A 27212-nucleotide genomic window follows, 5' to 3' on the forward strand; every position below is an offset into this window, starting at 1 on the left:
GACTCCTGAAGTAGAAATGACACAATCCACAGGTCCCAGTAAAACATTTACTAGAGCAAGCAGAAAGAATGCACATCTTAAAGAAACCTTCACAAAGTCACAAAATTTGATGTATATTTCTTTTATAAACAAGATAGAACAAAAATCATCAAAATCATTTCAGCAAAAGATTTTTCTACCATTGTGGCAAGTTAAAAAAAAAAATAGAAGACAGTTAAAAGCTGTTGGGGTTTTGTTTTTTAAATTCAGCAACATTTCAGACCTGGAGCCATCCTGTTTTTTAGGACCATCTTTCCTTCTTTGATAGTAGTGGCTCTGGGTCAGGCAGGCTTCTTCCTGTCTCAGGGCTGGATACAAACCTGGCTGGGGAACCTAAGCATTTACTCCCACTTAGAATCAAACATCCCCCCTCCTCTGCAAATATCTGGAAGCACTTTCGTGATCCCAAACATCCCTAACACCTCAAAGGACTGGGTTTGCAAAAGCCAACTCCTAAAAGGGACTGCCTGGCCACAAAAAGAATTTTACTTGTAGATGTTTGTAAGATGATAGTAAAAAATATACACTATATATGATACAAACCTAGAGTGAGTTTTGTACCCTATAAGGCCCTCATGCCAAACCCAGAGCCAAAAGGAGCTTCCCAGCTCTCACTGCTTCTGAGGATCAAAGCAGCCCCAAGAAAATAATCTGAAAAACTATTCAGACGAAGGGGTAGGATAATGTCTCCAAGCGCCAGCTATCCACTAAGGGCAGGAGGTCCTTACACCTTGGGCCCCAACCCAGCCCTGAGACACCTACTTACCAAAAATCTTTCTAAAAATAAAATTAAAGGATTTCACGCTTCAGCACATACCATCTAACTGTCCCACCGACTTTTCTTGCGCTTGGGTGGCTCGGGGACTGCGAAACCATCAGCTGTCTTATCTGTCTTGCTGTCCATCTTGTCGATCTTGCTGCTATCCACCTTGGGGTCCATCTTGTTCTCACGGTTACAACCTTCTTTCCTGCTTTCACCATTCCGGCCATCATTTGCACCTCGGCTCTCCCCATGTCGGCCTCCACCTCCTCCATGCCTGTTCTCCCCATGACGATGGCTATCAGCATGACGGCTGCTGCTTTCCGGATAGCGGTATCCATCTCCATGGCGACCACTGTCTCCATGACGTGGGCTATCACCATGCCGATTGCCACTGCCACTCTCTCCATGGCTATGGCGGCTACCACCCCGGTTCTCAGTGTATCTCTCTCTTTTCCCATTGTTACCCCCAATCCCTTCTCGGCTGTTATTCCCTGAAGCTGAGTTGACTCCCTGGGCTCCGGCAGTGGGGTAGGTCACTGGTGCACTGCTGATGTTCCCAGTATTGCCAAAGCCTGGAATGCCCTTGGTGGCACTGGCAACAGGGCTGTCAGGACTGTTAAGGCCCTGCTGGGCTGAATTAGTTGGAACAGAATTCAAGCTCCCTGCACTTGTCCATCCACTTGCCCCAGCAGCAGAACTTCCAGCCTTCTGGTTGCTTAAGCTGGCGGCAACGAAGTGACTCTTGTACTGTGACTGAAAGAGAGAAAATGAAAATAGGTAAGATGGTGAGTTCAAGAAACCTGTATAATAAGCTTGGCAATGATAAAGCATATAGGAACTTGGCTGCTCACACACAAGATAATGTGCTATCTTGGCACTGTAACTTTAGCATCCTAATAGCCCTACAATCCTGTGATTTCTCATCAGTCTGGAGATGGATCAAATGTGTAAATTAAGGCCAACTAGCTGGAGGGGTAAATGTAAAAAAGAGATTGAGTTCACAAGATACAGAATCAAATTTGTCTTAGCTAAAAAACAGCAATTACTGTCAACCAGGTTGCAATAGCCTTGGAAGTGGGCAATACCATAGGCCGATAAGGCAGGGAGGGAATAGCAATCCTGCTGCAGTACCACAGGTAGATGACCAACAAGAGGGGTTTCCGTAGCCTCTACACCTGCATCTCTAGGTCAGCTACAGTTAGGTTTATATTCAAAATGGAAAGCAGTGAGAAGGCCCTAAATCCAGCATCAAGCCTACAAGCCCAGCTACATCTCAAGACTAGGCCCCCTTGACACTGCCCAAGAGTTAACTGCTGAAGGAAGCTCTTTTAGCTAAATGTGATCTCAGACCTGGAAAGCTGCTTTCATTGCCGTCAGCCGATCTCCCATGGCTCCTGTGGAAGGCTTGTAGGCCTCATAGTTGCTCATTACATTGTTGTTATTTCCTCGGTCCTAAAAAATAAGCACACCCATGAGGATGGACGCAAAGCAGGAAAGCCCCCTGCTATAGACTGGGTCTCAACATACTGAAAACTGAAGAGGGAATGGGGACAGGATATTTTTAGAAAGTTACTTGTTTTGTGAGAAAAGGTGTGGTAATGAATATATTGAGAAATGCGATGCCTTTCAACTAGTATTTCTATTTCTGGGAATTAATCCTAATAATCAGAAATGAGGTCAGATTATGCTCAAAGGTGATTATGTGGCACTATTTATAAACACCAACACGAGCATCTTTGTGTAATTATGTAAAAATTGTAGTAAGAACGAAAAGGCCACAGGCAGTATAGCACATGCTTGACTGCTCATCTCTTACCAGTATGTAATTTTGGGTGTCTCAGCTTTATTATCTGTACGCACTCTCACTGAGTGATTGAAAGACTGAGTTAATTAATACCCATGCCTGCTTGGAATGGCCCTGGCACATAGTAAGTGCTCAATATTAGCTATGGCTCTCATCCGCATCATTCACATCATCATTACTATAATGTGGGAACAGGTTATTTATCAAAGACACCAAGTTAACTACAATGCTCCAGAAATGAAGACTTGGCTTAGGGATCAGAATAACAGGAAACAGGTAGTTAAGACAGTCAGAGGGAGCTTTTGTTACATGATTTGTGAGAAAAGCTCTCTCTCATCGCTCTGATGAAATTTCTGAGTACAGGAATCATTCCTGAGTTTAGTTACAAGATATTGCTAGAGTTTACACAGTGATTCTGTGGCAATGTCTTTCTGACAGCAGGCTCTATCTAGGCCAGTGTTGGAAAACAGGCTGCTGGGCCCCACCTGCAGACTTTCTGATTTATCAAGTCTGGTGGGGCACAAGTCTGCATTTGCTGCTAGTCCAGGAACCACAATTTGAGAACCACTGCTAACCTAGACTGATTTCCTGAGCATGTCTAGTCAACCAAGTACACATCGGTGCTTCTTCAAAAGTCGTCACAATACTAAGAACCAGCATTAATACGGAACTAAGCCAGCAAATTAAACACAAGCTTCCTTCTCGACAGGGTTCTGAACACACTGAGGTTTTCTCAGGTAGAGGAGAATAGTCCTCACATCACCCAGGACTTGGGACCAGCCTTAAGGGCCCTCCTGTAGTACGGACTCACCGTGTTCTCAGAGCCTAGGCCCGGCCGCTCCCTGTAGCCTAGGCCGCCTCCACCGATGTTCAGCTTCTTGCCTTTCCCTCCTTTGAAGCGGGACTTCCGAAACCAGGCATTCTGCGCAGAAGACAGCTCAAGGTGAAGCCAGGATAGGGAGAGGGGGCCAGAAGAAGAGGGCAAGATCAAAGACGAAAGTAAGTGGGAGGGGAGAGCTCTTTGCTTCATCTTTAGCCAACGTACTTATGGCAACGGAGAAACTGTTCACAAGAACCACAGATTCACTTCCTTTAGGTAGTTTAACCCACCAATTTGTCAGGAGGCGTAGATCCTTATCTAAGGCTTCCCTTACTGCTCCTTCCCCCAGGCCTCCAGGAAGGGAAATGGTTAGTTACTCTGGCCACTTCTAACTTCCTTGAGGAAAATAAATTTTTTTTCTATTTTTAAAATAATCTACATATATCACTGGGCACAAAAATTTGGAACTTTTAAAGAATTAGTGTGGGTTCAGAAGTAGAGGGAAAAACCTAAGTGAAGTGAGGTTTACTAGAATCGACTCTAGGCCTAGAGGCCCAGAACTGGTAGCCACATAAATAAAAACAAAATTTTATTTACTCATAGAGCCTAAAAGTTTTCACTGAATTTGATCACTGCCAGAATACTACTAATCAGATTTATTCACAATCTCTTCAAAATGCAAACATCTCTGGGGAGGTTAAAGTTTTATCTGACAATCACACATGCCAAAGTTCTTGAGAGGCAGTGCAGGCTTGGCAAAGGTGATGAGAGAAGCTGATCAGTCTGAGAACTCAAGAAGCCTGAGGCACAAAAAGAGATGTAGAAAAATGCCAAAAACAAAATGTATCTTGTTCAAAATTTCAGTTTAGTATTGGCTCTCTATACCCAGGAAAGGGAAGGAAACATCATTCTACTCTCTCAGGCAATACAGGTCATTTACTCCCAGGACCTAAAGCACGAGCAGTACCACACAACAAATGCATTATGGGTCCAGTGCTGTGGGCTGACCTATCTGAAAAACACTCAAGTCTCTGCTCTTAGAATGTGTATTCCTAACACATTTATAATTCAGGGACTACATGTATTAACATGTATTAACAAGACTCAAGATTTAATGTGGTAGGATGCCTCGCTTGGTTTTGGATTGCTAAACAGGGTGGTCCAAAATACGAGATCTAAGTCTATGAGGACCAGTTAAATAAATCATTTTTTAAGACATCACACATTTTTAGCTCCCAAAAGAGAAGTCTGTTTGGGGGGGATAGAAGCCATCTTTGAGATTATACTTACAAGTGTGCTATGGGGCAAGCAGGTAAAAATTTCACAAGGAAAGATTTTAGCACAAAGAAATGAACAGCTTTTCAACATAGATGCTGCTGAAAGGACAGGATGAGAAAACAAACCAGACGAATTTTCATGCCCTACAAAACTGATCATTACCTCTAAGTACTATCCTCCCCACCCCCACCCCTTTTCTAGACATGTTTCTAGGTTTTCTGCCTTAGGCTTGTTGAAGTTTTTTCACTTAGTTTTACAACTTGGAGCAATCTGAAGCGTGCCCAGCCCCTCACCTGCATCGCCAGATCTAGGAGTTCCTTAGAAACATGTTGGTTGGCTCCTTCCAAGTTCCGGACAAGGTCACCAGCAAAATTACTGTCCTTGGGGGTCAGCAAGGTATAGGCCACACCCTTCTCACCCGCTCGTCCTGTGCGGCCAATCCTATGAGTATGTGTATCAATGTCTCGAGCCACATCATAGTTAATGACAGTCTTAATTGAAGGAATGTCCAGACCACGGGCTGAAATAAAAAACCAAATTCTTTTTTTCTTCATCAGGAGTCAAAAGACCAAAGTAACCCCAAATGCTAAACGTCTAAGAACCCAGATTCCATTCTTATCTAGGCAAAGTACATGGTTTGCTGAGCTGAGATGAAGGCATATAAGTTACTCTTCTAGAACAAATGCCACTATTGTAGATTCTATGATGCAGGACCACCTATTATAAGGTACGTACATCTGCCATCAATAACCTGCCATGGCCTCTCTCTTATACCAGGAATATATAAAAAAATTAAAACCAGCATCAAATATGCCTTGAGACTGAGAAATTAATTTCTTTCTGGTTGTGAGCAGTGTGCTCTGAATTGCTACTCCATGGGTTGTGGCCAGCCAGGCCAGCAGAGCGCGCTCATTCAGCTTGACCAAATATTAAAGGTCATATATAGCAAGACAGAGCACCCTTACAACATAGGAACCTAAGGTTATTGGGGAAATTCATACTCTACCTGCAACATCTGTGGCCACCAGGATGGGGATGTCCTTTTTCTTAAAGTCTGAAATGACCTTGTTCCTTTCACTCTGATCCATGTCCCCATGAAGCAGCCCAAGATTATGGCCCTCCTGTTTAAGGTTATTGGCTAGCTCCTCAGCATTGGCTTTTTTAGTAACAAACAGGAGGACACTCCCTGAAGATGTAAATTCGACAAGACGTCGGGTAAGCCAGTTCCATTTACTAGGCCCGGAATGGAGAATCTCCACAATCTGTGTCACATCTTCATTCGCCTGAAGAGATGAAACAGAGGCTTGTGACATCTCTGCCATAGGGCACCTGAACAAGGACCAGACATCACATTTCCTACCTGCATCTAGCAGAACCTTGAACAATCCCTCTTCTCGTGGGCCTTCCTTCAGCAAGTCAAGTGCAGCTCAAAACTTAAGTCCCTTCTCAAATCACTGTGCTCTCCATCTCCCCTGATGCATACATATACCAACTAAATCTGTTAGCTGCAATACTTTTTTATATGCCTATTCAGATTATTCTTAATAATTAAGCTCCTTTTCTGCCTTTCTCACTCACTGTTCCTAGTACAATTCATACATGCACACAGAAGGCACTCAAAAATGAAAAAATGGACACTGTCAAAATGCTAGCTGCACAGAAACTTTAATAAACATGGCAGGCAACTTAAGGAATTCTCAAGGAAGCCTTAATTGAATTCCAAATCACAATTCAGAGGAATTTTCCACATAGGGCATTTGTACAGGTAAGGAAAAAATGTTTAACCATTTTCACCAGGCCATTCACATCCCCCACTCCATGCTGTGCAGGTCTCCTCCCATATCATTTTAAATGTCAGTTCCATCCTAACTGACAGGTAGTCTTCTAGACAAAGCTTGCTTCTTTTTTTCCCCTAGAAAAAGTTTTTTTTTTTAATTATGGAAAAATTTTAAACATTCAAAAAAGTGAAATGACCATCAACTCCCATGTATCCATCATCCAGTTTCAACAACTATCAACATTTACCAATCTTTTTTGTCTATCCCCCACTAGTTTTTTAATTTTTATTTATTGATCTTTAGAGAAAGAGAGATTTGTTGTTCCACTTATTTATGCACCCACTGCTTGATTCTTGTATGTGCCCTGGCTGGAGATCGAACCTTGGTGTACTGGGATGATACACTAACCGACCTACCCAGCCAGGGCTTCCCCCCTCTTATGATATTTAAAGCAAGTTTGAAACATGCTGTCTCATCCATAAATACATAACGTTTTTTTCTCAGCAGTAAGAAATTAGTTCATGTCTCCATAATCTGCGAAATAACCCACTGGGGTCCCATCCAGCCCTGCTTAGGGTTACCTCTCCAATATCTCCCTGCACCACTCGAATAGGGTCGATCAGGATATCTCTGGCCAGTTTTTCAATCTTTTTCCGAAAAGTTGCACTGAATAAGAGAGCTAAAAGGTAAAATAAATTCTGTTAAAATAACAGTATGACTTTTTTTAATAACCATTAAGCTTCCTACTGACATTAAAAATATTGTTTTAAAAAAGTATTCAGTTTTTAAAAATAAACTTACCTGAACTTTAACTTTAATTAAAACAAAAAAACCCTGACTCACTGAGGAAAAAAGACTTACTCGTATCCTATTTTTACATGTGTTTGGTTAAGGCAGGGTTTGTCAGCACGGTTCTGAAAAAGGCTCTTGACTTCAAATAAGCAGATCTGCACTGTGCATTGCCTCTACCCACCAATAAAATTATAATTTGGGGTAAGTCACTTAATTCTCAGCCTTAGTATTTATCATCTACAAGTTATATATGATGACCTCTATGGTCCTGTCTGTGCAGCTCAGATAAACTATCATTATCTCACCCTTTATGGTTTTCACCAGTACACACACATGATCATTTCTGCTGCCGTTACTGAGTTCTTATAAAATAAATAGGAGTTTATTCTGAGTACAAATGTGGTTTAATAAAACTGCTTCATACATACTTTGTCTGTCAGGACGGACATGACTGGCTATGGATCGCACCTGGTACTCTGGAAGAAGTAGAAGAGTAAAATTAATATAACTCTATAATAGTTTGGGATGCTTTGAAAAGTCATTTTAGTAAAAAATATTCATATGAAAGGTTGTAAGAATTATTCAGTATGAAACTCAGAAAACACATGCCGTACACCCAGCTGGGCTAGGCCCAGTGCTGTCCCAATCAATAAAGATAGTTTGAATTTTCACACAGCCAGGTTAAATGAAGGACAGGAAAGCAAAGGGCCTTGAATGAAATGACATCCACCTACCTAAGAACACAGACCTTGACCTCCACAATCAAAAACATATGAATAAAAAGAAAGCACAAGAGACAACATTCCCTCTATATACAAAGGCACTTTCAACTGTCTTCAACTCAATCACACCTAACAGACTTTCCCCGAGAGAACTCCTAAAAATAGCTGTTTTAGCTATAGCTCTACAGTCTAACCCTACCCATGAGCATTTTTAGCTTCTCTCATGCAGAAAAAAAAAGAGGTCAGTCCATACATGGAAAAAACTAGTATCGTTAACTACTAGAAACAGGTATTCAAAGCATACCAAATCCCATGTCAAACATACGATCTGCTTCATCAAACACAAGGTAAGAGACTCTTTGAAGATTAGTAGCTTTCTTCTTCACATGATCAATCAGTCGGCCCTGAGATCCAGAAAATGAATAGTAAGTATAACTAAAGGCATTTACAAGAACTTTCTAGAGCTGTGCTCCTGGCAAAAGTACTAATACTCCGGTGTTAGACTGCAACAGACCCTGGTCTAATAGCCTCAAACTTTATGCACTACATAGCCCAGAAATTTTGAAAACTTCATTAAATTCTTCCTTTACATTGTTATTTAAACTGTGGGAAAATGGCCAAAACTATTTTTGTCAGGCATTCTGAAATGACCTAATTTAAAGCCTTACTGATGGGCTTTAATGTTTAGACTACAACTTTTAGGCAGTCTGACCATACTCTGAATATATTTCTGATTCTTGAGGCTCTCGGTGACCACAAATCCATTTTCTAGGAGACCGTAAGAAAAACTATTTGAAATAGAAGGGAATTTGTACGTATTAATATATATGTCAGAGAACCACAGGCTGTCACTCATCAGAGTATTCTCAACCCTGCTCTACCACATTTTAGGGGGAATCCCCTCCAATAACTTAACCATTTTTCCATACTAAGAGAGGCTGAGAAGCCATTTAAACCAAGACATACTTACCGGGGTACACACAACAATCTCTGCCCCTTCCTGAAGGGCCTTGGCCTGCTCCCACATGCTCCCTCCTCCATATACGGCCACCGATCGAAGATTATATGCTTTCCCAAACCGCTTACATTCTGCATGGATCTGCAAAGTTGTTGACATAATGACATATTAACAAACTCTGACACTAACAAAAACCTGTCTCAACGAAAAAGGGAGTTCTAAAAAATACACAGAATGCAATGTCATAGAAAATAAAAAGCTGGGAAATACTTTAAAATCACAATTTATTCATCAAGTACATGAACAAAGTGTCGTTATCATGTCCAACAGGCCACCCAAAATCTTATCGTTATTCACTTTTTCCTTCTCTACCTGAGCAAAATGAATCCAGGACAAACACAGTGGGAGGTTACAATACAAACAATTCCTGTAGCATTTTCTTTCTCTTAAAACAGTTTTTCAAAGAAAAATGTGTATTTGGTTATACATAAAAAATATAACAATATTTTCCATAAGTTTCCTGATAGCACAATGTGAATGTACTTAATGCCACTAAATTGTACATTTATCAATGATTAAAGTGGGAAATCTTAGGTGTATTTCACTACAATTAAAGAAGAAGTTTCCTGGTAATTCTACCCGCTTGACTCATTGGTCCCTCACTACTTCACATTTGCAAGGAGGCATTCCACACAAAGCACATACCTGCTGGCAAAGCTCCCTTGTAGGACACACAATCACTGCAATTGGTCCATCACCTGGTTCCAGTTCCTTCTGGTCCATTATATGAATCAGCATGGGCCAGATAAAGGCTGCGGTTTTCCCACTGCCTGTTTTGGCAATACCAATCATGTCTCTACCACTTAATGCCACAGGCACACCCTAGAGAAAAATAAAGTATATCCACTTTTAACCTTCTACTCTAAAGATGTTCTGAAGGAAACCCTGGGGAAGGGGTAAACGATTAACATTTCCACTGGAATAAAATTATACTGGGCTATGCATACTGACTATGGAATAACAAAAAATACCTGGCATTCCCCTAAACTTCTTGATTTGTAAGAAATATTATCATTCTCTTCATGTGGATCAGCCACCATTTACAAAATATGAATGCCTCCATATTTCTTAAATATAGAAAACACTGTAATTTATAAGTAGGTTACTAAAATTTTAAAAATCCTGTCCCCTTAAGGTACAGACTACCCCATCCATATACATAAAATTCTCATTTTCTGTGTATGAATGAATAAATACCATATGATAAATGTGAAACACAAGCTATTACACTCCCTTATAAATGAGACTTTTCAGATCATAGACAAAGGAACCCTAGTCACCAACAGTGCTAAATTTGCCCACAGAAATCTTTATTTTTGTTTTTCTTTTATCCTAACCCGAGGACATGTTTAGAGAAGGGGGAGAGAGAGAAACAGTGATTGCTCGCCTCCCACAAGTGTCCCAACTGGGGATCAAACCGGCAACCTGGGTATGTGCCCTGACTGGAATCGAACCAGCAACCTTTCAGTGCATGGGACGATGTTCCAACCAAGTGAGCCACACTGGCCAGGGCCGCACTAACCAGTGTTTTATTAATTTGACTTGTCTGTAAAATAAACATAGTCATTGACTATCATTCTACTTCATTTTTCTTTCATTATGTTTTACTTACCTGGCACTGTATTGGAGTGGGCTGTGTGTATTCGGATTTCCGAATCTGGTGCATAAGTTGTTCATCAAACCCAAAATGAGCAAAACTACTTCCTGGTCTAGGAGGTGCAGCACCAGAGACCTAGAGGTAAAGACAACTCCCAGGAATGACTTGTATTTTAAAATCAACAGCACTGCAAGTTCAACAATATTAGCCTGAGTATAAAGTGAAAATATAAGTCTGTAGCCAAAAGCATACACTGTTGAAAAGGTAAGAAAATAATAGATCTAAACCTCATATAAAAAATTTCAGGATAAATATTCCCGAGATAACTATCATATGATTTAAAATGATTAAGTGCCTAGACACCTCCTTCATCAAAATTAATTTCCTGTAAGATATAAAATACACACACCTCTCTCAGAAAACAGAAGTTCAAACATGACATAGCAACTGGTAAGGCGTAGGCCAGAAAGCTGTCCACACTGGAGTAGATATCACTGTATCATCTGTGTGTGTTTCACTTAACTAACATCTAGCAGCACTTAATGTGACTAAAGTGTAACCTAAACTTGGTGGACAATTTAAACTATTACTGTGAAATTAGTGCATGCATATTTTTAAAGGTGTTCATTTCTTCTAATTAAACAACAAACAAAACCCTGTGCTGTATGTAATGTGAGAAGCAAGTGATCTTAATTTTGAAACATTCTGACTTTATAAACTGTCCCCATCTACTAATCTTGTCTCCTCTTCCTGAAGATGGGGACTCCTACTCTTCAGCTCTAGCCCACCCAACACAGTTCTCAACACACTGCACTCACTGGAGAAATGCTTGCTGATTAAGACCACAATGACTTACTATTCCACACACCATAGAACTGACTGAACACATTTAGCATTCATGTGTGTCACACGAAAGAAAAAACAATCCTACCCTAAAATAGCTGGAAGACTAATACAATAAAAAGACACATGAGCCCAAGGGATATATTTATTACTCTATCAAAGACAGTTCAGAGACCATTAGAAAAGAAATTCAAGGTGATTTTAGTTTGGGTAAGAATACTACTAATCCTGAACTACTTAACATTAATATAAGAATATCTGGCTTAGTGGTTGACTTACCCGAAGATTGAGCTTATGCCGGAGATCTATTAGCTGCTGTGGGGTGAGGCTGGTTATCTCTTCATGCTCATTGTAAAAATTTTTTTCAAATGGTGGATAGTCAATCTGCAGGTCCAATTATTCAAAGTTAGTCTAGAATTCAAGAGTCAATCCTGTGAGTTTGATTTTAATGCAAAATAACCTTTTACAAATATTATACAAGTAAAGCCATAACCAACTAGAGAACAAAGGAATTCACTTATTCATGACACATATCCCCAAAGTACAACCAGTACCACTCCCTAATCCCATTTTCAATATAAACACCAACTTACTTTCTGAAGAGACTCTTAAGAGCACACTTCAGATTTAAACAACCTTGACAAAGACGAAGGAACCTACAATGCCGAAGGCCTCAGCTTTTAAAGAAAATAGTCCACCCTATAACATTTAAATGTTTTGGAGTAAGTGGTTCACTTAGCTCTAGGCATTTAAAAATATTTCCTTTGGGGAGAGATCTGTTTAGAGGAAGTTCTATTCTTTTTAAAAACATGGAACTGTTTACATAACTTTTAAAAAAGGACCAAGCATTCCCAGTTCCAAAGAGGGAAGAAGTAATTTCTGATACTCTTCAGAGCTTACTGTACTAAAAATACAAAACAGAAGCAAACCACCATATGTGAATTTGGCTAAATGATTTTCTTTCTGACAACATGGTATGTCCACAATAAATTTATTTTTTAAGGAGAATTTAAGCCTTTACTAGGTGGTCAAAAATTTTATAATTCTGGATACAGCCTAAAATTAATTACCTTTCTATGGCAAAAAGTAAGTTTTATAGTTTGCCTTTAGCATTAATAGGCAGGATCTTTTGTTATGTGCCCCAAAATGCTGTACATAACAGGATTTCCTTTAGTTGTCTTGATCAGAATGGAAGCTCCATGAGGGCAACAATTTTTGTCTTTGTTCACAAATTTTACATATAAATATGTAAATTTTTATATTAAAAAAACACACCACAGAATGAGAAGAAAGCTGCTTATAAGTAGAAGGGGTATCTGTCACCTCCTTTGATCTCTCCTGGAGGACTGCCCATTACATTAGGACAACTGTGAATACCCCAGAATGATGAAGTTTGAGCACTTTGTCAAGTATCTCAAAAGATTTTATTAGATTATTATTTCAAGTACTTGTGTTTTTCCTTATTGGATTTTCACTCTTTTATCATGGATACTTCTTCCCAGATCAGTTTCAAATATTTAGTTTCATTTGCCACATGTAAAATACCAAGGCATAACGTAATAGCATCTGTGCAAAAGGAAACATTTAAAAAATTGAACAGACCAGTAGTTCTCAAACTTTTTGGCCTCAAGTACCCTTTACACTTAACAAAACCACAACTTTTCATTTACGTGGGTTATCTATTGATATTTACTGTGTTAAAATTAAAACAGAAAATTTTAAATTTATTCATTTAAAAATAACAGTAAACCCATTATACTTTAACGTAAATGTTTTAGTAAAAACAACATTTTCACAAATCTCTTTAATGTCTAACAAAAGGAAATGGTTCCTACTGCATGCAAATTGTGCTATGTTGCTTTCAGCCCAGGAAAAAAATCTGGCTGCCAAAAGATATGTGGTTGCAAAATGGAAGAAAGTATTTATTAATAGCCTTTTCAGATTCTTGTGGATTTTTACTCTTCTTCAATTCTATACTAAAACTTGGAAAAGAGGTCATTTTTTTAAAGGTTATTTTCACTGTGTGATATGAAATCATATCATGAACTTTCCACATTCTGTTACATAATAACTTTTTACATTCTGTTACATTATCACCCATGAGTCTATGATGCACTTTGGAGTCTTTATTCAGGCATGATTTTGTAACATCATGTACTGGCCATTTGAAAATACTGGTTTACTCAGATAGTATGCAGATCAAATGGTGAAATTACATTATATAATTTTGTTTTTAAAAAATCAGTTATTACTATCAATTTCATTACAACAGAATTTAAGTATAAGAAAGCTGTCAAGCTCACTGGTGAGTTTCCCAAATTCTAATTTTTGTTTGAAAGTTTAAATTTCTGTCCTGGCAATAAACACTTTGTTCTCCTTAAAGTGTCATTCATTTTCTCAAGTGAAAATAATGTTCCATGAGAAAAGCAGCTAGTTCAACTCACAACTCAAACACCTAAGTGCTTTATTCATAATTTCCATTTTGTGACACAGAGAAACAGAAAAAAGACATGTAACATAAAGATCAAGATTTAATAAACAGTAATTTTTACTGTTTCATCAAAGATATTAAGTGAAGCTGGCTTTTTTCTTTTTTAATGGTGACAGTCTCGCAGGAAAGAATATACTGACTACAAGAACAGGTGGTACTACTGTCTTGATTTCATGCTAAGGTGTTAAGTAGGTATACTGATATCCTCATTTCCTTTTCTTGATTTAAGGAACCCGTAATTCCTGGTACCCCTCTGAAAGAACAGTCTCTTATCTGCTCCAGATCTGAGAAAAACAGGAACGGTTTACAGCAATTAAAAAACAAATATAGGCCTAAGGGCCCATTTTGAAAGGAAGATGGTTAAGTGATGATCTGGAAAACAAGTACAACTCCTTAAAAAAAAATTCTCCATATAGAATCGAGTGTGAACAAGCAATTCAGCTTTACCTTGAACAACACAGGCTATAAAGCCTCAATCACTCAGTCACTTTTTGACTCAACCACTTAGCGGAGCTGACAAGGTCCCAGAAAACAAATATTCTCATGCCATAAGGAGTATAAGTCAGGAGTATTCAGACACTGAGAAAATCTAATTATTAAAGCTGAACTGTATCAGCTTGAAACAAAAATCAAATTCAGCAAGAAACACCTTACCTCTGAATGGTCAATGGGAGGAAGAGGATCAATGATTTTTTTGGAAGGTGCAATTGGATTTCCATCACTATCATATTCCAAATTATCTTCCTCTTCCTCTTGAACTACACCAGCAGTTGGGTTCTCTGCCATGTACCGAAAATAAGCTTCCTGCAGGAAAGCACAAGAACATAATCATACCAAGTACAATTGGGAACATTTCTGCTCCTATAATTAGTGCACACAGTGTACCAGATGATAGCAGTTTAAATACCTACCAAGTAAGAAGACTTTTACTAGCAATGATTCCTTTAACAATAGCAGTACTCGGAGGGACAATCAGAAGAAATGAGTGAGACAGTTAGTACTACGAAATGATTTAACTTATTTAACAGAAGACTTACAAATCTGTCTGCTCCACAGCTTTCCTGGGGAGGGATGTCTACCTACCCTGCCCAGAGCTATGGAACACATGCTGTGGCTTTACCAATCCAAGTTTAGAAGTTGACACTGATTAGAAGGGTCACACAAACCTGGAAAGGGCTACTGCTCACTTTGGTTCCCTTCTCACCAACCCATAACTGAACAATGAGAAAAAAAATACTAAAGGACAGTCATTAATGTTCCATCTTGAAATACAAGAATCACAAACAGAACCCCTAGAGAGAGGTAGAGGTTAGATGTTGCTAGAGGCCATCAGTAGATCCCACACTACTCTACTTCTTGATTTATGAGAATAAACATTTGGACTAAAAAATCAAGCTGAATAAAGCTATTTGTTTCTGACGTCATAGTTGATCAAAAGTTCCATCTTCAACATGGAGGAAAGCCATGTGAATCTTTATATTACCAATTGGTTACACATGTAGAAAAGAAGCAAGTCAAATGACATTCCCTGCTGAGTGTCAGGAATGGTCATTTCAGTGAAGGCAAGCTCTAGCTTGTCCCCAGGATAGGCTTTGTGGGGTAAAAATAAAAGATAGAAATCTGCATAGGAACTCACTTGGTCATCTTCCTCTTCAATGTCATCTCGAATACCCCTGGAAAAACAAGCGGAGAAACAAACTTCCCTGCAAATGTTCCACATACCCAGCTCCATACTTATAGCAGATTAGTGTTGAATTCCATACAGCACAGGAACTCTCAACACTAATAATAACAAAGCAGCAATAAGCACACTGTAAACTATCCATCCATCATATATGTATAGTTTCACTCTATATGCTACAGTTTGCATTTGTTTTGAATGGGGTGCTATGGTGCCCCTAGAAACATCAATTACTAACAAGGGTTATAAGGAGTAAAAAACTTCTGAAAATATATACCCAAGGATCCTAGCCTTGTCAACCCCATACAACAAACACAACGCAGTTGTGAGAAGCCTTTTATATACATTTTTTAAATCCTGCTTTTGGTACACTGAAAAAACATTGCAATTTTCTTAATGTCCCCCAGAGTTTCTAGCTCTGGAGCAACTGCATTCACCTAGAATACCTGGGTACAAAAAGAAAAACTAAATCAACTCTTGGTAAGTCTGAGACTAAAACTACTCCTAAGCAGTTCACCTAGAGAAGGGGACGAAGGCCACTTGCTGAATCTCTCAGGCGCTATTAGAAGGTATGGTTGCTTAGTTCCCACAACCGTATCTTTCTCCTCAGGCTTTCTGCCTAACCTAGAGTGCTGATTATTCCCAAGGCAAGGACACCGCCACGCAGGGTAACTGAAAGGATGCAACACACAGTAAGCACCACAGCGAGAGCCCAACCTCTATTCTGCACAGGAGCCTTGGGGAGGGCCCGAAGCACTGATTACACCAAGCAGAGGGAAAGGCCAACCATGCCTACTTGTGTCTGGTAGCAAAAGCCTTAAGAGGAGTGTATTTAGCAAGGGATAGAGCAGAATTCTTTCCCAGAAAATAATGTACTTCAAATTCTGACTTTGCTAAAGCAAGGTGTCACTCCTTAAATTAGATTTTATTATTTATTAATAATAGTTTTTAAATGACATAATCACCATTACTTCTCATAAATCGATCCTATAGGCATTAAATTTTAATTATGAATAAAACTCAGAAAAATGAACCCGAACTTTAGTAATTATCCTCTTGACTCCCACTGTAACTCATTCTTCCATTCACTTAAAAAAACCCAAAAAACAAAAAAAACCCTACAGAATATCAAATACCATTCTAACAAAAAAAAAAAAAAAATGCTTTTTGATTACTGCAAATTTAAAGACTTTTGTCATCTCTATTATCTGCAGAAATATTGCTCAAGATACAGGGATAACTTCAAGTCAAGAAACCTACATATTTTAATTTTTCCTCTATAAACTTTGGGAGATACAGGTTTTACAATACTTTATTTTCTATAACCTTTGTGAGGGAGAAGAAAACAACTTACTTTACGTTTTTTCTTTCCTTGTCCTTTTCTTCAAGCCTCTTCATGTCTCTAGCCGCCTGATCCTAATGAAACAAAGGCTGTAAGGAATCATATCAACTACAAAGGACATTTCTTTACAAAGAATTTTTAGATTCAAACAAGTTCCATCATACTCTCAGCTATGTATTTTGACAATTGCATTTTGATGCAAACTACATTTTGACGATTTTCCAAAGAAATACCCAAATGTTCTAAAAACTTGGCTATACATGAATTGCATGCCTTTTATCTGAAACTTATAACATGCATAGAAAAATTAGTAAAAATGCTTAATTGGTCACTTTTTTTTTTTTAAGTTAATGATCTAATTGTGGCTGTAAAGGACCTTAAATTCAGGCAAATCAGGGTTGTCAAGGTGCAGCTTAAGACCATTTGCTTCACAATGGTAATTGGGGCTAGTAAAAAATGCAGATTTCTGGATCTTGCTCAGGAAAGGTTGCTGTCAACCTGGGGCAATTTTGTCCCCAGTGACATTTGGCGATGTCAGCAGACATTTCTGACTGTCACAACCTGGGGGGTGGGGGGAGAGAAGTGAACAGAGGTTGTTACTAGCATCTAGTGGGTAAAGGCCACAGATGCTGCTAAACATCCAACAATGCACAGAACAGTCACTACAACAAAGATTTATTGAACCCCAAATAGTCCTGGGGTTGAAAACCCTGCTCTAAACCTACTAGATCAGAATCCTTGTGGGTAGTTACATGCATGTAGTTTTCCCATTTTCCATAGGCAATTCTTATACAAAGCAAATTAATAATCACTGATCTAAATTAATTCCTTGTTTTATGTGTATGAAAATCAAGGTTAGAAGAATTAATTTTTCCCAAGGTTAAACACATTCTACACAACTGTTTGTTATAAAGCAACATGAATTTTTCTGACTTCTTTCATTAAAAAAAAAAATGCCGCTGTATTAAACTGGGTGTGGTCAGGCATCCTATCTAATCAAGTGGTCCTGACAAAGAGAAATTATTTTAAAAAGAAATATACACAATCTACTTTGCAAGAGATTGAGCCAAACAGAAGATATACAGGGAGGGGCAAAAGTAGGCTAACAGTTGTGAGTACAAGAATCATAGTTTATTTTTGTATTATTACTTATTATTATATTATTTTCCATACGAACAACTGTAAACCTACTTTGGTTCCACCTGTATTTAAGGCTATAACTAAAGTGAAGATGACATAAGCAATGAAACAAGAAATGGCTCACAAATACTTATAGAACATGTTTTTTAAGCCTACATAAATCCTTTTTTGAAACACTGGCTAAAAATAAATCATCTTAAGTTCAATCACTAGACAAGTTTACTGAAGATAAGGGATTAATGGAATACTTTGGCAATAGCAGTCTCTCCAAGATCACACAATATCCAATATCTCTATCCTCAAACCAGCAATACTCCTTTAAATACTATACCAAAATATGTCCTGAAGAATGATACCATATCAAAAAGATTTAACCTCCAAACTGCTTCAACTAATTGAAATGCCAAGCAAGAAAATCTGGGACATGCTTGGATATTCCCACTCAAAATGGGCGATGGCAGCTTGTGCTACCAAAAATCAAATCTAAATTTAAACCTAGAAAAAGAGCTGATTTTTCTCCTAATTCATCACTAGGGGTATCTCAAGAAATAATGAGAACAAAGTCCTTGGAGAAATGTCTGTATCTCAAGAAGATGGAAAAAATATATATATTCATATATACAAGACATCTCAAACATGACAAACCATTTATTGCCCTTACTTCTAGAGAGAACCATTTAACATGTTTACTAACTAGCTACCATGATGCAAAGCACATTGGTAAGTGTTATGGCAGAAATACACAGTGCTACAAGAACTCAGAACAGAAAGAGACCTCAGAAAGAATATGGATTTGGAGTTGAATCCTGGTTCTGAGGCAATTTGCACTGCTCTAAATCAAAGATGGGAAATTCAAATACCTAATGGGTGCCAAGCTGACAATGAATGAAGTGAGCCAGGATAAGAAAAGGTGTATTCTTTATTCTTTTGTCAGACATGCTTTGCTTGTACTTTAGTAAGCAGGAATATTCTTCTAAAGAAGCATGTTCTAATTTTTCTTGTAGAACATGGCCCAGAGTCTTTTATTTTCTGATATTTGAAAAGAGGCCCAAACTCAGAAAAATATTTCTTCACGGTAAGAAAACCACAATGCAAGTGTGATAATAAATGGCTCTAACTGGTGGCCTCAATGTCAACAAGCAACAGGGATTGATGGAACTACGTATGGTGAACTAGAAAAAGCATGCCTTCTCTACAGCAGGCAGTCACTTGCTCAACAGCCTGTTTTGGCCATGCAAGAATGCATGGCTTAGCACTGCCATCTTCCACTTTTCAAGAGTCTGAACTTTTAGACAAAATCTCCTGATCTTAAAAGTGTTGGCTCAGATTTTTAAAAAGGCAGTGTCTAGCCAAACAAAAACACATCCATATTGGATTTTTTCTTTCCCTCCTTCCTTGGGGAAGAGATGAAGACTTCAGGTAACAAGTAAATGAGGAACCTGGAAAGCCTCTATTCCAAAAAGCAATGAAGGGACAGTTTTGAGCAAGAGGAATAACACAGTAAGAAACAAGTCTTTATTCTAATTACTCTGTCACTGTACAAAAAGAGAGAGCAGAGGACCTAAAGCAGGGAGAATTTAGACCAGGCAAGAGTTAATAAGGGAATCAAGTAGGATGGACAGAGCAGAAACAGAAATGAACAGATGCAGGAGATACTGTAAAGACTGACAGAAGCTGGCAAATGAGTAAAGGCAGCATGATGTACCGGAAGTACGAGCAAGCAAGTCCCAGCTCTGCCACATAGTACCAATGTGATTTGGGGTAAGAGATTAGAATTATCTTGGTGTTCAGTTTTCTTATTAGTTAAATAATTACATTTGTGTGTTTTTTTCTGCCTATTCCCCAATGTTATTCTGAGGGTTAAATGAACTAAGTCATGAACTTGCTTGATCATATGCTAAAAAGAAAATAAGAGGGACAAGTGAAAGGAAGAAGTTAAAGCCAAGGTGATTGTGTGAATGAATACTGGTGCCATTAAGAGAAATAAGTAAGATGGGGGGAAGGGCTGGTTGAGAAGGAAAAGATGATGAATTGGGTTTAAAATGCCAGGGGGACCCACCCATATAAACCTGGCCAACATGCTCCTAAAAAAGCAGAGCTGAAACCAGAGACTAGAGACTAAATTCACAAATTATTCACATAGGAGTTAAGTTGTAGAAGTGTCGCTAAGGAACGTACGAAGAGTGAACATAGCAAATCAATAGAGAGAACTGTAGAACTGTCATATTTAAGAAACTGGAAGAGAATCACAAGAATAATAGATAACAGTCAGACAGATATGTAATGATGTTTTTGGTATAACAATGACATGGTAGCTATGTTTTTTAAGAGTTATCTCAGAGATACAGAAATACTGATAGATGATATGATTGATATACCTGAGGTTTACTTAAAATAATCTAAATGAGGTGTGGGAGGGGTTAGATAACAAAAGACTAGCCAATGTTAGCCAATAATGTGGGGTAAAGGGTACACCAAGCAGGGGTGGGGCTCATTTTATTATTCTACTTTTGTATGTGTATAAAATTTTTCTTAATAACAAGTAAATAAATAAACAGAAAGAAAAGTCAGAGAGATGAGAAAAAAGGACAAAATGCAAAATCACAAGAGCCCAGTGAGAAGAATTTTATCGATTAGTCACAAGTTTCAATTTCTACAGGGAAGTCATGAATGTTGATATGTTGGTAGTAAGCAACACTAAGTATTAAAAGTAGAGAATACAGAATTTTAGCAAATTCCTTAAATTTAATTGCCTTACATAAATGTGAATTTAATAAATGCAGATTGAATCAGATAATGTTCATTCCATTTAAGAATATACCAAGAAGTATTAAAACAAAACATACACAAAAGTCTTGAGCTACTATGTTCAAGGGTTACAGGGCAAGTGGAAGTATATTTAAGAAACTAGAGTATAAGAGCAAAATTCTCCCCAAAAGGAGCCAGAAAACAAATTCGGAATGAGGACTGAAGCACTAGGTTACTTTGGGCTATTTCTAACTGCTGAACATTTTAACAAAACAAGAATTGATACTTGCTTCCACTTCAGCCATGAATGCCTCCAAGGGATCATCATCGCTGTCAGAATCTGCTGGCTTGGAATGGAACTGCTGGCGGGTAGGGGAGTTTTCAGCAGGAATATAAGGTAAATCAACATTGCTGGAGTCTTCTTCCTCATCTTCAAAGTATCTGAAAATTAAGATGTGTGACTGACTGGTAAAGTGAATGTTTAGTTTGGGGTCAGTGAATCTTTCATTTAACAGAAATGTTTACTATGATATATGTTAGTATTAAGAGATTTAAACTACACAGGTCAAATTAGAGACCTTTAGGCTTTGGCTAAAGACTTAATTATTAAGTATTACTTAATACAGGCAAAATTCTAATATTGCCCCAAAAAACCCCCCAGAAGCAAAAAAAAAAACCCCTCACAGCAGACTCTCCATTTCGATAGTGTCTGTTGAAATTAATTTCCAGTTCTGTTGTTTTCAGTACAAATTTAGTATATCACTATTGAATAGATATAGCAAATATTAAAGGTTGTATGCCATGGAAAAAAATACTTTCATATGAAATATTAAAAACCTATTTTGTTCTTACAATTCTTTAAAAAATTTTTAGAGATATACCCATAAGGCTAAGGATTTCCATCCGAAGTTCTAGGCTATTTTCTGAGGACCAACAGAAAATTTCTAAAATTAAAAAGAAATGCTCAATCCAAAATCATTTGTCATATTACTTAAGTATTCAGAAACACCTTCAAAATCTGGAGAAAGAATCACTGTCTCACTAACAAAAATCCCAGAAAAGGATATAGCTCTTTATAAACTAAAACAAAGCAAAAACATTGTTTAGACCTTACATCAAAATTAAATAAAGCAGTAATATAACCAAATATTTAATAAACAAATTTAAATATAGTATGATTATAAATATTGTAAATGTAATTATAAATAAGTTTAAATAACTGCAGCTTAAAATTTTAAAACATTTCAAGTCTTTATAGGAATTATTTTAAAAGCTGTTATGTACCACACACACACACACACGCATGCACATGTGCATGCATATCCATTTATATAGGTTTCATTTAACTAATGAAAAAGTATCCCTGAACTGGTAAACTCCTCTCTAGAATGATTCTTGACTTTGCTGAACCTTAAACACCTACTTCTCTATTGAATTCCTGAATAACATAGCAGCAGCATGTACTTTAAAAATTCTGATCTTGAGACGTTTTTTATAATTAAAAAATACACAACAAAAACTCAAGTAATGTCACAACCAGGTAGGAATTAAGAAATTTCTTCAGATTCAGCAAAGACAGAAATTACAATCTATAGGAATTAGAATTCAAACCTTCAAACCCCACCTCTTTATAATAACCACCTTATTAGACAAAGTTAAAGAAAGATAATTACTAAATATGTTTCCTGAGAAATGTGGGCACAAATCTGAGATTTTCCTACCAGTATTAAGATCTTACAACATAACAGTTGTAACACTTGGGTATTGAGGCAAACTCTGTCCCAACCAGTTCTGACAACTGCCTGTTTACAAAACAATTGATGGTGTCAATCAAAGACTTCAGTAAAGACCGTCAAAACCCTCGGGAATTATTATTTAAAATGTCTTCAGTCATATTTAGGTCTCAATGGCTTCAAATCCTTTTTAGAACAAGTAAACATATACATAAGCATACAAGTATTATATTCCTTACAAATGAGTAAACTCAACAATTTAACTTATTAGCAACAATGCAATTCAGTGAGATAATCAATTTAAGAAATCATAATATTATTCAGGAAACAAAGTGTTCCTTTGCCTCAATTTCTGTTGATGGAATAAATTATCTCAAAGCCCAACCTCTGCTAAATTATCAGGAATTACCACTTACGCATTTTCTTCATCAAAATTGGCCCGTTTAGATCCAATTTTGTAGAAAGAAGGGAGCTGTGGCGGAGCCGACTTTCCAAATCCAGAAGAAGAGCTGGTTGCCCCAAAGGCACTGTGGGACTGTTGTGGAAGTTTTGGTTCCTCCTTCTTTCCAGCACTAATGGCAAAACCTCCAAAGCCAAATCCCCTTTTAGTGCCAGGGCCACCTTTATTCCAGTTCATGGTGTCAATGATTGATCTGTTAGGAACAAGATATACTTATATAAATTTAACTTTATAAAGTGAATAGCCCCGTTGATTTATGTCTCTCCCAACCTCTACCTATAATTTCATTTTTAACTTTTGCCTCTCAATTAAAACTTTAACTTTCTACTTCAGATATGCAATATGCTAACTGCAATGAAATGGTCACATTTTTAAAAACACTTTAGAAAGTTTTATTTTACCAGAATCTCAATCTAAATGGGAATGCAGCATTTAATATTATCCCCTTTAAAAGGATTTGATTGTTAAAATACTCCTAAGACAAAGAATATTTTGGAAGATCTGATATATGCTAGGCTTGTGTTAGGCAATTGAAGATACCAAGATGAAAAGACTTAACCTCTTAAATTTTATCCTCAAGGAGTTTACAGTCTACCAGGAAAACAGACCAAAATAAATAAATAAATAAAAGCTTCATAAACAAAACAATCTACAATTACAATATAATGTAATGCTTGTTATAACAGAGACTGATGTGCTATCTGCAACACTGTCCCAAAATTAAAGATTCTGCTCTGGTAATGACATCATGAGGATTCAAAGAATCAAAATTTAAAAGATAGTTATTTGTAGAAATTATCTATGTAATTATCTCTGAAAGGTACTTATGAACCATGCATTTATTTAGCAAATGCACACTAGGACACTTCTCACGGAAGAAACCACGATTCATTGCTATGTTGCCTTATACATTCAGTTAGCCTGTGGTTAAGGATTACAAAGAAATTCCTGAGCATGGATCCAATCAATCTAAAAACAGTACCTCATAGTATCTTTAATTAGTCTTGGCTCAAAAAAAAACATTTTTAAATACACAAGTTACCTAAGTTTTGTAGAAAAGCAGGAAGCTCAGAAAGCAAAAGGGAACAAAATTTACCTGAAATTTCCTCTCCCAGATATGTAAGTTTGATCTTTTGCTATTTTTTTCTACACTATTTTTTAAATTGTATATACACACAACTTCAAACAAAACTAAAACCATACTGTACATATTACTTTAGTTATTGATTTCTTCACCTAATGATATACTATAACATCTTTAAATGTCAATAAATACATTTCTCCACTACTGTTTTATAATGTTGTGAAACACCATATAGCTATATCCTTGTGCATACCCTTATTTCCTTAGAATCAATTTTTAAAATGCAATTGCTTAGCCAAAGGGAACATGCATTCTAACTTATTTTTTAATATATCTTTATTGATTTCAGAGAGAGGAAGGGGGAGGGAGAGAGAAACATCAATGATGAGTCATTGATCAGTTGCCTCCTGCACGAGGCCCCTACCCCCAGGATCAAGCCAGCAACCTGGGAATGAGCCCTGACTGGGAATCGAACCTAGATCTCCTGGATCATAGGTCTATGCTCAACCGCTGGACCACGCAGGTCGGGCTGCATTCTAGTTTTAAAAAATTTTAATTATGACTTACACTTATGGGTAAGTGTCCATTACACATTAAGTCAAATAAAAAGTAGGTAAAAGTGGACGATATGATTCAACGTAATTCAATGTGAAAGCATGTGTTATATATCCAGAGATAGCTGGAGGGCAGTAATTCAAAATGTTAACTGCAGTTATTTGATTTTTACTTTCTTTGTATTAAAGTTTACAACTAATAATAAAAATTAAAATGTTTATAATGGACTCTGAAGACAATGTGCAAAGAGTTCCAAAAATGGCTTTTTATGATGACATTGTTGAAGGAACCAAGTACATGCTCTACTTTTCGGCTTCTCTTCCCCTCCCCCATAAATATCTTACAGGTTTTATTTGAAGTATTATATAACACTTAGTTCAGTCTACTTAGTATTAAATTTGATTTATGCTATGTCAATCTTCACCGTTAGGCCACCCTTAGTAGTTCCATCGAAGGATCATGGTTTGATTCCTGGCTGGGGTGCATGGTGGGGGGGCAACCATTCGATGTTTTGCTCTCTGAAATCAATGAAAAACATATCCTCTGGTGAGGATTTAAAAAAGAAAAAAAAGAAACTAAGCTGATTATATGAATATCAATTTTATAAAAACTAAAATATAAACAACTGCACTCCTCCATTTAATTATACTAAATTAATACAATATAATTTAAGTCAGACCTTATCATTCCTCTGCTAAAAATCCTGTTCCCATCTTAAGCAAAGCAAAAGTGAAATCCTCACAACAGCCTAAAAGGTCCTGGTTGTTCCGCTCCCACCCCAATTCTTTTTCTTTCCTTACCTTATCTCCTACCACTCCCTCTTTTGCTCCCAGTACAAGCACACAGGTCTTCTAACTGTTCCTTTAACAGGCCAGCACTGTCTTCTTCCAGGTCTTTACACTTTCTGTTAACCTCTGCCTAGAATGTTCCTTTTCCCAGACTCTGGCTTGACTCACACTCCCTCACCTGCTTTCAGTCTCCTTAAATATTAGATTATCTGTAAATACATCCCTGACCACCCTATTTCAAAATGCAACATCTTCTCATTTCTCTTTCCAGTGGTATTTTTCCCTAAGGCACTAATAATCTCCTAATTTACAGTATAATGTATGTATTTGTTTACTGTCTCTCTTCCCTCCACTAGAAAGTAAGTTTCATAAGGGCAGGGGGTCAGAGACCTAAAACAATGCTAGGGAATAGGCACATAGTAGGAATCAATAAGAATACTTCTTAAATGAATGAATTGCAAATTATATAATGCCCCTTCTAGGTACGGGAAAAGACAACATATTTTTTCCACCGCTGAGAGTCTCAAAATTAATTTTTATACAAAACACTTATTGCTCACCTCCTGTGCCAGGACTAGGCTGGCTCTGGAAAGTTACAGTGACTAAGAAATAGCATCTGCCTTTTAGGAGCTCCGGGTGTATATAGGGGGGCGAAGAGATACAGAAACATCATTACAAAAAACAACATACAGGGAAGCCAAAGGAAACTGGAGCCTAAAGAAATAACGGGCAAAAGGGGAAATGCTTCACTAAGGTGACAAGGGGGCTATGATCCCCCCAAACTCTCGACTATTAGTCTCTCTATTATTGGTACGTACGCTTGCAACTCCGTATAAATTATTTATTCACATCAGATAGGCTTTTAAGTAGGCCGCAAAAAAGTTTGTGAGACGACGGTGATGCTAATCACAATTTACTCAAGACCGCACATGGATTACCCACCGACTTTTGTCTTTAACTGTCTTCTGATGTGGCAACTTTTGCCTATAGCCCCCCTCCCCTCCCCCGATTTGGAGGCTTGCATCCGCCAATGCTGCCGCCTAGGGTCAGAATCCTCCCGGTGGCCATCGCAGCCTCGGAGCCCGGCACCTGGCAAATCTCTTCCGTAGTCAAGGGGGAGGGCGCCGCCTCCGGAAAACCGCCAACTGGGCCTCCGTACGAGTTGCGGGAGGAGCGGGAACCGTGGGAGGGCGACGCGGCTCGGAAGTACCCCTCGAGGCCTCAGCTCCGCACTACCACCCCTCCCCGGCTCCCTGGGCCTCCGGTGCCCAGGAGCTTCGCCGACTCTTTGTTAAGTGAGGCCGCGGTTCCCTGGCCTTCGCTAGGCCCCGCACTTGCTTCCAGTGGCACCACGGGGTCGCGGCCCCGCGGCCAGACCCAGCTCACACAAACCTGCTGCTGTAGCGGCAGCTACTACTGCCTCCGACGCGGAGAGAATCCCACGGCCCGAAGTACGCGCGGTCCAGGTCCCGTCCCGTCGCGCTCCTCCTTCTCCGCCCCTTTCGCCGCCGCTGCCGCCGCCTCTCGACCCGTTGCTGGCTGGGGGAGGGGAACACAAACCTGACATGCGCAAAGCAGAGCGCGGGCCGAAGGGCGGGGCCTGGGTCTAAGACTCCCGGAAAACGCCGCGGGCTCCTGCTCTTAATGCTCCAGAATGTCTCGCAGACCCGTCAGACAGTTTGACAGGGCTCTGCTGCTGGGTGAGGAGTGTTCACATCCTGTGTAGGAAGTGGGCC

The 27212-nt window shown here is 38.4% G+C and overlaps 1 protein-coding gene across 4 annotated transcripts; it reads right to left on the reverse strand.

Annotated features, from left to right (window-relative positions):
• Window positions 1-28: 28 nt before the first annotated feature.
• Window positions 29-27211, reverse strand: DDX42 (DEAD-box helicase 42). Of its 4 annotated transcripts, none has more exons than XM_081162118.1 (18): window positions 26869-27211; window positions 23006-23242; window positions 21147-21297; window positions 16981-17042; window positions 15582-15618; window positions 14600-14749; window positions 11734-11838; window positions 10627-10746; window positions 9660-9836; window positions 8967-9095; window positions 8301-8400; window positions 7703-7750; window positions 7064-7161; window positions 5711-5987; window positions 4998-5224; window positions 3418-3528; window positions 2153-2254; window positions 29-1555 (listed from the first exon to the last, which is right to left on the reverse strand). In XM_081162118.1, exons 2-18 carry the CDS (start codon window positions 23224-23226, stop codon window positions 860-862), a joined length of 2811 nt encoding a protein of 936 aa, XP_081018244.1. In that variant the 5' UTR covers window positions 23227-23242; window positions 26869-27211; the 3' UTR covers window positions 29-859. The 4 variants fall into 4 exon arrangements, with proteins under 4 accessions (XP_081018244.1, XP_081018246.1, XP_081018245.1 ...); XM_081162120.1 differs by lacking the exon at window positions 26869-27211 and adding an exon at window positions 26037-26127; XM_081162119.1 differs by lacking the exon at window positions 26869-27211 and adding an exon at window positions 25113-25206.
• Between the last annotated feature and the right edge of the window lies 1 nt (window position 27212).

Source organism: Miniopterus schreibersii (genome assembly GCF_964146895.1).
Source record: "Miniopterus schreibersii genome assembly, chromosome: 16".
Classification (NCBI taxonomy): domain Eukaryota; kingdom Metazoa; phylum Chordata; class Mammalia; order Chiroptera; family Miniopteridae; genus Miniopterus; species Miniopterus schreibersii.